This window comes from Taudactylus pleione, unplaced genomic scaffold (genome assembly GCF_031769625.1).
Source record: "Taudactylus pleione unplaced genomic scaffold, aTauple2 ptg000262l, whole genome shotgun sequence".
Lineage (NCBI taxonomy): Eukaryota > Metazoa > Chordata > Amphibia > Anura > Myobatrachidae > Taudactylus > Taudactylus pleione.
Genome location: NW_028284664.1, coordinates 2062595 through 2075790, shown reverse-complemented (window position 1 = coordinate 2075790; position 13196 = coordinate 2062595). Strand labels below are relative to the sequence as shown.

General features: G+C 46.4%; 1 protein-coding gene across 1 annotated transcript in view; it reads right to left on the bottom strand.

Moving 5' to 3' along the window:
* Window positions 1-11407, bottom strand: part of CRYBG3 (crystallin beta-gamma domain containing 3) — a 204269-nt gene extending 192862 nt beyond the window's left edge. Inside the window, exon 1 of the mRNA XM_088481057.1 lies at window positions 10910-11407. Coding sequence (XP_088337183.1) covers window positions 10910-11244 — 335 coding nt within the window. The 5' untranslated portion in view covers window positions 11245-11407. The remainder of the gene's footprint in view (window positions 1-10909) is intronic.
* Between the last annotated feature and the right edge of the window lie 1789 nt (window positions 11408-13196).

The window sequence follows — 13196 nt, the reverse complement described above, 5'->3', positions numbered from 1 at the left end:
GTCACGTTTTCCAGGTCACCCAGCAGGTGCACAGGTGTATTCATTACTCACTGACACATTTTAAAAGATCCACTGGTGGAGCTAATTATCTCACTGATTCTGTGAGGAGACCTGGAAAACATGTACTGTTTAGGGTCTTGAGGAACAAGTTTGAGAACCTGTGCTATACAGTATACATATATAATGAACAGAGTGGTCCGCGCTCCAGGTCTTAGAGGGTATGTCTATAAGGTGTGTGAGGAAGGGAGATAAGGGAGCAAGATGGGGGAAAGCAAGAAAGGTGGGGCTATGGTGGTGCTGCACGTGGAACAGGAGTACCAGATCCTGTTAATTACAAGTTGGACGAGGGGGGTTTACATGTGCGCTCCTGTATGTGGATACATGCTGCGAGGGGAGGAAAAAAAAGGGGGGGGGGGTTGTGTGGGAGAAATGTATGTATATATGATGGTGGGGTGAGGGGTGAGAGGAACGGGGTGGGGGGGGAGGTGACAGGGGAGGGTAGGTGGGAAAGCGGAATATGGGTGGTTATGTAATAACAATAGATGGCGTGTATTAGTGTTTGTCTACTGTGTGGGTGTTGTTGGTGTGTAATGAAAAGCCAGACACTTGAGATCGAATCCAACCTGTTTATTGGTGAGTCACAGTGCTCCCCAGGCGGTATCGTGAATGAGATTGGGGTTGAATGGCGGGTTTAGTGATTTCCTGGTCAGGGAGTTGGTGAGCCCTTTTAGGGGGCTCCTTTCCGTGCGGCCCTTACTTCTGCACGTCCCCTCTGCTGGACCTATGGTCACAGTCTTAGAGGACCAGGATAGTGATGATGTCTATGATAAAGTCCCGCGAAGTGGCAGTGGCGGCGTCCCGCACTGATGTTGTAGTTACCTACCGGTAGGTTGCAGTCTCTAGTCCTTGTACAGATGTCGTGTACTCCGGTATCGGTCCGGTGGTCACTGGCACCCTGCGAGCCCGCAGGGTGTGCCGGACGGGCGCTTGTCACTGCTTTGTGATAGGGGATGATGCGGCGGTCCGCGTTCGTAATTCTGTGCCACCTTGCCGTGGAGTTGATGATGGGGTACAAGGTGGGGTAGTGCAGTAGTCCTGTGCAGGGGTGTGTTGCCTCCAACGCGTTTCGGCCTTAAGCCTTCTTCAAGGAGTTACTGATAGTATGAATGTGAGCATGCTATATAGGTGGAAGGTGGGTGTGTGGGCGTGGCCTGTGGGTTGTGTAGCCTATCATGACAGCAGTGTTAGCAGGTGTGGGCTGTATTGGGTGGGGTGGGGCAGTGTGAGTGATTGACATTGATACAGACTAATCATTGGTGGTAATGGTATATTGTGCAAGCGGGGGGTGTGTGTGTCAGCGCGCGCGTAATACACCACGCGGTGATGGCCGGGCTGCCCGGCGGTGAGCGTTGCTGTGGGAGCGTCGGGTATCCCTCTGACGTCACCTCCCACGCGCGCGTCGCTAACATGTGGTCCGTGTTGGCCGGGGGTGTGGCAAGTCATGTGACGCATAGACGCAGGCATCCTCCTGCGTCGAGCGTCACATGGTGTACATGGGCCTATCAGGGAGGGGGTTCGCGGTGGCAGCGTCCTGGTTTTCATGGTGACGCTAGCTTGCCGGGACCTGACTACAGAGGTGCTGTATGCGGCAGGCGTCTTGCGTATAGCGCCTATAATGGGGGTTTATATTGTATGGAGAGGGGATTGAATAAAGTATAAAGTATACAATACATATTTAAGTGGTATTATGTGTCTGTAATTTCATATATAGGTGTATGGGTGCGCGTGATGGGAATCGTTGGATGGGTGGCCCGATGCTGCCAAAATGCGGTGTGTGCATGTTGAGATTCTGGTTATGTCCCCTGTGTACAGGTTACCCCTTATGTTAGTGTAATATGGGCAGGTGCTTGTGTCGTGGAGTCTGTTATTCTGGGTGCGTCAGAGTTACAGTTAAGTGGTAGAGACATGGTTAACGACAGAGTTATGGGCAGAGTTACAGTCAAGCGGTAGGGACATGGTGGTTACGGAGGGGGGGGGGTTTGGAAAAAGGAGGGGTAAGGAAAGGGGGGGGTTTGGGGGGGGTTGATTGAGGGTTGATATCTAGTTACGTATTCTGGTGAATGTGGGATGGGTGGCTTGGTGCCATCATACTGTGGTGGGTGCGTGGGGGCGCTAAATCTTAAGAGTTGTATATTCTGTGACCTGATCAGGTATGCATTGTTGGTCTGATAATCTGGGTGTGTCAACACTGATGTCCAGTGTCGGTGATGTGGAGACGGTGGTTGTGAGGGACGTGTCATAACGTCTAACTGAGTGTTGACAAATGTCTTGTATTGGTTGATGTGGGAATTGTCTCATGATGCATTTGTTATCATCATGTGCATGTCCGTGTCCTATGTGAAGGTGATGTATAACTTGCTAATTGATGTGTGTGTATGGTGGTACCATCGTTGTGTTGTATGTACACGCTCTTGGTGTGACGGAGTGTTGGTTGTAACATGTGAGTTACTCTTGTAGTGTCATTATGGGAGTGCATTGTTTAGGCATTGTGTGCGATGTGGTCCATAATGGTTAACCTTATATGTAGTAAAATGGTCGGGTACTCTCGGGTGATTGTTGGGTTGTGGGTGTGTTGCATGGTCCGTACCTCCCTAGTGGGTTGAGCCTAACGGGTTATTACTGATTTTATTTCATTGTCAATGTTTAGGCCTTTTGGTGCGAATGTTTGCATGGTGAAGATCCACTTGAGTTCTTCTTTATTTATTCTTTTTAGTATGTCCCCTCCTCTCCAGTTCTTGCTCAGAGCCTTGATGCCTATAAAGGTCATACCTTTTGTGTTACTGGCGTGTCTTTCTTGGAAGTGTAGGGGGACGTTGTGGGTATCTGTCTTGTTTACTATGCCTCTAATGTGCTCTGCGATTCTAGTTTTGAGGGGTCTGATAGTGCGTCCTATATATTGACGGTTGCAGGGACATTGTAACATGTATATCACATGATTGGTGTTGCATGTTACGTGTTCTTGGATATTGTAAGTTTTGCCTGTGAGGGGAAGCAGTCGGGAAGACGATGGACGGAATCCCGACCGTCGGCTTCCCGACTGTCTAATCCCGGCAAGGGGTTAATTGACAGGCGTCGATATGCCGACGCCAGTCATTTTACCTACGCCGGGAGCCTGACACCCGGTTTACCTAGGGTTCCCGGGGGGGGGGGGGACTTAGTGTTAGGCACCCCCCGGGAGGTTAGGTTTAGGCTAGGGGAAGGCGGGTTAGGGTTAGGCACCCCTGGGGGGAGGCTAGGGTTAGGCACCCCCCCCGGGGGACTTAGGTTTAGGCGGCGGGGATGGGGGGGTTAAGTTTCGGCACTGAGGGGGGATTAGGGTTAGGCACTTGGGGGTGAGGTTAGGGTTAGGCACCCCCGGGGGGAGGCTAGGGTTAGGCACCCCCCCCGGGGGACTTAGGTTTAGGCGGCGGGGATGGGGGGGTTAAGTTTCGGCACTGAGGGGGGATTAGGGTTAAGTACTTGGGGTGGAGGTTAGGGTTAGGCACCCCTAAGGGAGAGTTATGGTTAGGGGGTAGAATTAGGTTAGTAAATACTGAAGCTCCATACACACAGAACGATTTTGTTACCAACGATTTTCTGAACGATTTTCTGTGAGATTATCTGTCAGATTTTTTAAAGTGTAATGAACGATTTTTTGAACTACAAACGATTTTTGTAACTTCCCTTAATGAAAATCGTTCAGTTGGTCAGTCAGAATGAACTACAAACTACAAACGGGAACGCGCATGAACGATAAACGTTCATCGTTATAACTTGAACAATAACGACGCCGTTATAGATAAATCGTTCAAAAAATCGTTACGTGTGTATGCACCTTTACCTTTGACGATCGGGATTTCCTCCCCTGCCGGGATGCCGCTGTCGGGATTAGGACCGCCTGCCATGCGGCCAGCGGTAAATCGTATGTATTCCCCTGTGAGGTGCCTACATGTGACATATCAGTGTGCAACATATAGCAGAGCAGTATGGGATCTGCAGTTCAATTAAGTTCACATTTTTTCATATTCCACAATTGCTAACGAAATAAAGTGCACATCAAATTGCTGAAAAACACAATTTAAAGCTTCTCTGCAGCACTAAAGCTGTCCTCGCAGGGCCTAATGCCGAATTTGGTGACACAGTGGGACGATCAATTGGACAAGGTCCGGAGGTTCAGCCCCAAGAAAAGAGCAACATTGGGACCTGTTATTATATTTGTAATATGACCTCACCAAGGTCAGTATAGGTCATTGTCCATTTACCAAAATAATATTCATTTGTGTTATTAATATTATTTATCGTCTTTTTTGGGGGGTCACAGCAGCAGCAATATTGGGCCAATTACCTAAAATGAGCTACTATACCACAGATTGTTTTGCCAGAATCAAGGTTGACTTCCAGAGTCCAACAACATTAGTTGGCTATCTACCAAGTCCTACTATAGTAAAGGAAAGGAGGTAGGTACGAGAGACTAGACTATCATTTTTTTCAAATTCATCCTAAACCAGCTCATAAGTAGATTGGTTTAAAAATATTAAAATATGCATAATTGTTTTCTCAAGAGGCACATTACATTATTATGCAAATCATTTAATAGTAAACAGTTTAACTTGAAATCTAATCTAAGGGCATACAGATGTGCCCTCATACATCTAGTCTCGATACCCCACGCAGTGCGACTTGCCTGGCATGAAGGAGCAACCAGGTCTCGTGCTACTCTGCTAGGGTCGGGCGTCTTTTTTGTGCCGAAAATGCGTCATGGGGCGGTATTCAATTAGTTTCACACCCGTGATAAAGTTTTGCAAGCCGGACTTTTCTCCTACATCGCGTATTTTGGCAGTGGAAACTTATCGTGCGCGTCCCCGCTATTCGCCATATTCAATTCCAAAAGATGCGAAAACGGCGACATGTGAAGTCAGAACAGGCGGAAAGTGGCGTCAGATTCAGTGAAATCAGCCTGAACCCCCCAAAAAGATGCAGAAACATTGGGTATCAATGTAGCAGTGCCCGATTAGTCCTAATAAAACTGTTTGGGGTACTTACGTTTGCACAATTGCCTCTAATTAGTGTCTTTGCACAAGTGGTGAAGAATGGCATAAATAAGTATGTTTGGGAGAAGATAACTAGTTCTGTCATATTTGGGGTACCTGAAAATGGGTGATAGCATCTTTTATTGTCTCTAAAGTGTAGTTTTAATAAAAGTGAAATTCCTCCCTCATAAAAGCACCTGCAATCACAAAAACACCTGACCCCTTCTTAGAGCACCCCCAGACCCTTATTTCACTAGTTTGCGATCTTGTCCCCCCACTTTGTGCTTTTTCGCCACCAAATTCAAAATACTTTTTTGGGGTGTACTTTGCTTTTTTCCTGGAATTTTTAGACGCAGTTGTCCTTTGGGGGCTGTCCCCAGGGGTCTGAATGGTTTCCCCACCTTTGTACCCCCCAAAAAAACGCTGCACTTCTTTTCTCCTGCTATTCAGAGGCGAATCTATTTCACCTATTACATTGCATTCACTTTCCACGTACACGAAACCTGGCTGGAATTAAAGAGATAAGTTTCCGACAAGCGAAAAGACGCAATCAGCGATACTTTTTCCCGTATCTCGGCTTTTTGCTTCTAATTGAATACGGCCCTAAGTCGTAATGCGATGTGACTAGGATGCACCATCAGACTGTGCTGATTAATTTGATATGTGACACTTGTATATCTGTGTGATACCTGAGTCTGTATATGAACCACAATGGAACTTGGAATGAAAAAAGCTGCGGAACTTCATTGTAGCATTTCGTATACAGATTCAGGGAATCATCAAATTAATCAGCGCAGTCTGCTGGTGCGTCCTAGTCACACGGGTTGAAGCAATGTGAGAAATGCGGTCAAACCCCCGAAAATGCGGATTTGACCGCATTTCTCATATGCAGCTTGGATGCGGTGGGTAATGCCATCTTCTGATGGCGTTACCCTATACAAGCTTATGGGCTTCTATTCAGAGAGTACTGTGATAGGGATCCAATCGGATTCCTCCCAGCACCCCCTCGCCGCGCGTGTGCAGAATGACACCACAGGGACTTCGGAGTCATAGACCCCAAAGTCCCAACAGACAGCACTTACAAAAGAGCTGTCCTTTGTGATTTTGTTCATACATACCGACGTAACTAAAGCAGTGACCTATTCACAGTCAGTAGCAACCGCAAATCAGGAGCTGCAACTCTCTCCCCGTGGCTGCGACTCCCTGCCCTCGTCGTACCCGGCCGAGATAAGACTGGACTGTGACTTGAGGCGTGGATTCGCTGTCAGTACAAAAGTTGATGAAAATCGCATCACACAATGGAAAAATATTAAGATTAATGGCCGGAATGTGCAAATAATAAAATATCCAAGTGGCTTGATGCATCTGAATTGCTCTACAAAGCAAACGTAAATATATTACAATTTTTTATATATAATGTCCAATAAGATGGACTCCAGCTTATCAAACACAACAGTCCCCGGTGCCCTCCGTATTAGGACCCAGCCCGTGAATTCAATATACAACCACAGGGACGGTGGCACTCAGTAAATTACAGTCAAGAAGATGCAGGTAAGTGTCACCAAACATTTTTGATTACTTTATTCCTCCATCATCAGGGCACAAATAATGGTACAAAACAATGAGAACACTAGGAACAGCCTCACCAAGGTACAGCAATGACACTAACCCAGCCACTTGAATACTGATTTAGGGCCTGATTCAGAGCCGCTCGTAAGCGGCCGCTCGTTCGCTCCAAGCGATGTTTGCCCAACTGCGCATGCGTACGGATCGTTATACGCATGCGCGAACCAGTCAGTGCGGTCGAAATTCATGTGCTCGCAAAATAGCGAATGCCTGATAATTTGAGTGACAGAAAGAGGCGTATGTGGGTGGTAACAGGGGAAGGTGCTTGAAAACAGGGAGTGGAGATCCGAACGCATGCGTGCTTAAAGGTCAAAACGGGCGGTTTATGGGTGTGCATAATTAAAACAGCAGCGTCATTGACCACGTCACTGGGTTATTTTATAGCCCGAACTGTTCGCAAAATTGTGGTAGCAAAAACCAACCACAAGAATAGCGAGCAGTTCATACGCTGGTCGATGTACTCGATTAATCTAATAAATAGCTGACATGACGTAGGATGCGAGCAGCCAGAGGGCGTAGTTTCCCAAAAAACGACCGCAAGTTTTGTTCGCTCGTTCAGACCTAGAGGCGTGAACAGACCGCAAAGAGCGAACGGTTCATTTGAATAGCCACCCCTATTTTCTGGATGAGCGAGCGCTAATTGCGTCCGGCTCTGAATCAGGCCCTTAGTGTCACAGCGCGCCGGACACCGGCACGTACTTACCGGGTCTTGCGACACTGCTCAGCGGCAGGGCAGCGGTGGGGAGTCCCCGGCACCTGCTGCTGTGTAGTCCTTCTCCTCCTGGCAGCATGGTGCGGGCAGCCGGGGCTCCCCTGGTGGCACGCGCACCTACCTAAATGAGATTCAAAGGGCCAGGCTCCCCTCATTGTGACGTGACAGGAGGCACCTAATTCAAACCCTCCCTATATAAGGAAGTCACTGGAAGCACTCCTGTGCCAGAGTATAAACTCCCAAACCATACTCCAGGGTTCCCAGTAATACCTTCTAATTGTTCCTGACCTTGGCTTTGTTTGTGACCTGCTTTCATCTCCTCCCTGGTACTATGCTTAGTATTCCGGTTTTGACCTTGGCTATCCTCCTTGACCTGCATACGACTGGTCCCTGGTACCGTCTTGTCCGTTTGGCTCTGACCCGGCTTGTTGACTACGCTGTACGTCTTCATCATACTCCGGTCCATCCAGAGTACACCAGCACCTGTATTAGGGAACCTAAACTGAGGGCCGCGACCTGCGTGTCGGACGCAGCTAAGTCCAAACCTCCATGCAGGGGTTCCTGGTGAATACAGCCGGCACGTTAGACTCCACGCCTCAGTAATAGGTCTCGCCAATCCCAAAATACGGGTTAGCATCCACTAACCGTCCATGAGTTGTGACATTTAGCCTTCACAATGACTACCCCCATATAGTGGCTGCCTTATTTGTGTGTCAGTTACAGGTGCCCTTTAAGGCTCTCCATAATCCGACATGCCAGCAATAAGCATCCTGTTGCCCATCCCAGATAGATGGTGTGCAGAATTTGATGATCGTTGATTGGCAGACTTCAGACTTGTTTCATTAATTACTGTGTATTCTCATGACAATCCAACTTCTCTTTTCTGTTGTCCGGTTACAAGTTACACAAGACCTAGATTACAAATGATAAGGCACAGCACTAACATTCTGCAAGTGTTCAGTCTTCTGAGGCTCCCGGCTATGTGTTACTCAGTCTCTGCAAAGCATACTTGCACAGATCTGTGTATCGTTACAGTCTTTTAAAGGGAAGGTAATTTGGGCGTTTGGTTTATCTGAGCAGTGATTTGTAGAACACAGTACTATAACAAGCTGTGGAGAGGTATGGCATCTACAGACTGATGGCAAACAAGTGAATACAGTCCAGTGTGATATTGGGGTAGATATACGAAGCCTTGGAGAGAGATAAAGAGGAGAGAGATAAATTACCAACCAATCAGCTCCTAACTGCCATTTTTCACACAGCCTGTAAAGTGATAGTTAGGAGCTGATTGGTTGGTAGTTTATCTCTCTCCACTTATCTTTCTCTGAAGGTGCCTACACACTAGACAATATTTTGCACAATGTGCCCGAATTCGACAAACCGAAACGACAAATCGTGCAAAATATGTGCAAATCGCGAGTGTCCACTCACGATAACGATGTGCCTACCCGCGGGTCGTGCGTCGTATCTTCAGATTTTACCTACAGCAGGAATGACGTTGTGAAAATCGTTAAGGATGCACGATAGATCGTTGGTCAGTTTAGACACTTTTTAGCACCATATCGTTTCCTGGAGTTCCGTGGTGAGTTCAAAGGAAATAGTTTACGGCATTGCATCGTTTGCACATCATCTAATGTGTAGGCACCTTAAGGCTTGGTGCATCTCCCCCATATGTTATGATAAATGCTGGTAACAATTGGGATCACTAACCATTCAAATCCAAATCATCTCTCCCACGACCCTTCTAGTAGCACTGCCATGGGTATATAACCTCCAACCTGCGCAGTTCAATAATTACTACTCCAGCATATGTAATGGTAGCTTTGCTCGGGTTCATAGTCTGGAGAAGTTTCATAATAATCTGTGATCATTTGTCATTCAAGCTGTTGGACATCTGTCACTGGGGTAAGCAATCTGTCAACCAAACCAGGCCCCGAGCATGAGTCCCTTGCGGCTAGTCGGGGAGTGGGAGAGTTATTTGAGAAATTTTCCAATATGGTTTAATTCTTCTGATAGACAGCAAGACTGTATCTGTGCTTGCTGTAGACTTAGCAAAGGCTGAAAGTATAAGTGTTTATGGTCAGTCTGATGTGTCTAAAATTACAGCCAGTACAATTATCCTAGGGATCAGTGTTCCCCATTTTTACCAGTGGTTTTTACAGTGCTCAAAGGGAAGTTATTAATCTCTGTATACCCCACTGAAGAAGCTAATACCCAGGTTTCTCCGACAAAAGTTGCCCTACCATTTAAGAAAGATCGTAGCTGTAAATATAGGATTTTTTCCCTCAAAAAACTAATACAGATTGTTTTTTATTTTTTAAAAACATTTTTTTTTTTTACTAACTTTTTTTTAATGAAATGGGCACAGAGATCCACTCTCCACTCTGACTGCTGAAGTCGCAACTAATCACCGTGAAGTATCACTTATCTTCCCCAGTGAGATTTTCTTAGTAAATAATGGAAATAATTGGATTTATCACATGGATAGACAATCATCTTTTTTGCTATGGATTATTAAAAAGACTGATACATTCATTCTCTGTGGGGGTCTGGGAGTACCCACGCCCCCTGCAATGCCACATTCAAGCCCCAGGTGCATGCGCCACCACCAAGCACCATAAAACTGTACGCAACAACGAGACTTAGTTGCGCCCCTGCAGTGAATATGCCCCCCTCCCCCCCAAGTACCTGGGCCAGCCCAATGTCTTGGCGGCACTGGGCATGTATGCTAATCGCTATGCTGTCAAATTAATAAAGGTTAACCCTAATGATGATTAATAGAATTAGCACAGTAATATGGTATTTTACCTATACCTTTTTTCAAAAACATAGTCCCCCACCAAAAATCATACAAACACAGCACCAATACATAACTTCCTGCAAAATCTGTCACTTTCTCAGTATGCCAGATTTGCATCCAATGAACTTCATGTGGCTCGGTTGGAGGGGATCCTCCATACTATTTGTTAGGAATTTTCTGATGTAGGTCTACATTCTAAATATTTTGAAAACGATCGTATTAAAGCGCATTGAAGTCTGCGTCTCCTAACTACGCGTCTCAACTATCAACCCTGTAACACTGAATGGCGCAAATAACTCATTTTGTGAACTTATTAACAATTACTGGATAAAAAACAAAACTATTGGCTTGTAACGCATGTTCCCCAATTATACAGTATAAGATACTATCATGTTCCATTCAGTATGTATGGCGCTATGGAACTCTTGTGGCTCTATATAAATACGTTACGGTTTGCTCATTCAGAAGCCAAAAAATAGGTGTGTATGTGTGGCCAGCCTTGAAGTTTATGTCTTAAAAATAAAAATCTGCCCAACAAAACATTTCTGTCCTTTGCAAACATCAGACAAGTCTTAAATATCCCAATGGACTGATATTAACACAATTGCATAAAAATAGAATATAATAACTCAAAACTATAATATCCAATATAGCTAACACAAAACAACAACAACAATAATAATATAAATAATAAATTAGTACCTGCTACGGTCCTCTCCTGCACTATTGGTCTTGGGACTGTCACTGTCCTCCTCCTTCTCCTGAGATGATGTCCTGGAGAAGAGCCTGGACAACCCGCTGGGCTCCTCTCTGGTCCCTCTACCTGAGACATTGCTCTCCTGGGATGTCCTCCTGAAGAAGAGCCTGGAGTGGCTCTGACCTCTCTCCTGTTCCCCTGCAGGCTCAGTGCTGTCACTACTCTCCTGGGATGTGCTCTTGAAGTCTTCCTCCCTCTCCTGGGAAGGAGTCCGGGAGAAGAGCCTGGAGAAGCTCCTGGACAGCTCATCCTGCCAGACGGGTCTCCTGCGGGTGCCCATGTCTTGAGAGTGGGGAAAGTAGGGACATGCGGACTGAGGGGCCTCTCTGCCTCCTGGGTGTAAAGTTTGGGAAGTTTAGTTGCGAAGGAGGAAGAGGACGGGCTGGGTCACTGCATAGGGAGAGAGAACCTGCTGCGCGCTGCTGTGTGTGACCTGCTGCTGCTGGCACCGTCCGGGGAGAGGATACACACACACAGGCTCTATAGCAGCAGCAGCACTGTCCGGGGCCCTGCCCCTACTATGCGGGGGGAGGAGGAGGCAGAGGTGCAGCCCTTCAGCTAGGAGCCCGGGGAATGTTGTTATATGACCCAGCTAGGAGCTCTGCTAGCTTACATCATGTGTAATATACTTTGCTGTATAATGAACACACACACATCAGGGGGAGATTAATGGGATTGTGCCAACAGGGTGACCCTTCCATGCTGCCAGGCAGAGTCACAGCACACGAAGCACAGCTGCTGGTTGACTGTGCATGCCTGTCACTGCCTGCAGATGATCCCTCCTCCAATCTTTAGTATTTGTTCAAAATACAGAAGTCCCTATCTATCTATCTATCTATCTATCTATCTATCTATCTATCTATCTATCTATCTATCTATCTATCTATCTACTTCATATCTATCTATCTATTTATCTATCTATCTACTTCATATCTATCTACTTCATAACTATCTATCTACTTCATATCTATCTATATATCTACTTCATTATCTATCTATCTATCTATCTATCTATCTATCTATCTATCTATCTATCTATCTATCTATCTATCTGTATCATATCTATCTACTTCATATTATCTATCTATATCATATCTATCTATCTACATATATTTATATATATATTTATGCATGCGCGCAGCATCCATTCAGAGTCTCCGGGTTCCGGCACCGCCGCACAGCTGCGGCAGTGGGGGTTCCCCATCCTCCCGATTTAACCACCCGCGGGCCACTTCGGCCCACGGGTGGAACAGCAGGCCCGCTGAAATCGGGATGTTGGGGATGGGTGCGCCCTCTATGGGTGGCGCCCCCGTGCGACCGCTCAGGTCGAACACCCCTAGAGCGGACCCTGACTATGGAGTGACGCCCCCTTTTGCAGCTATAACAGCTTCCACTCTTCTTGGAAGGCTTTCCACAAGATTTTGGAGTGTTTCTGTGGGAATATGTGCCCATTCATTCTGTAGAGCATTTATGAGGTCAGGCACTGATGTTGGAGGAGAAGGCCTGGCTCACAATCTCCATTCCAGTTTGTCCCTAAGGTGCTCGATGGGGTTGAGGTCAGGGCTCTGTGCGGGCCAGTCCAGTTCTTCCACACCAAACTCGTCAAACCATGTCTTTATAGTCCTTGCTATGAGCACTGGGGCACAGTCATGTTTCACCTACATCGCGTCTTTTGTAGGCAGAAAAGTATCGTGGCCGTCCCTGCTTTACCCCGTATTCAATATGGAAGTACGCGAAAATGGGACCCGGCGATACTGTAACAAGTGGAAAGTCCTGTCAGATTTGGGGAAATCAGCCTGACACCCCCCAAAAGATGCTCTGACATGGGGGTTCCTTATGGTACCCCCCGATTTAGCTTGCTGAAAGTATTTGGTGTTTTTAAATGGGCTCAATAGCTGCTAAATAGCGTTTTTCTATACCTGATGCAGAATAGTATTCAGGAGTAATTTTTGCAGAAAATAAGTTATCCCAGCAAATTTGGGGTACTTGAAAATGGGGGTCAGCATATTTTAAAGTTGCTAAAGTTAAGTTGAAAAAATCGTGAAAAATCCACCTGCTACAAGCCCCTGCAATCAAAACACCTGGGGCATACTTGGGGACCCCCCCAGAGTAAGTTCGCTAGTTTTTAACTTTGTCCCCCAACATTTTTTTTTTACGCCCCCAAATTCAAAGTAATTTTTTGGGGTATCCTTAAGTGTTTTTTTACATTGTTTTTGACACAGTTTACCTTTG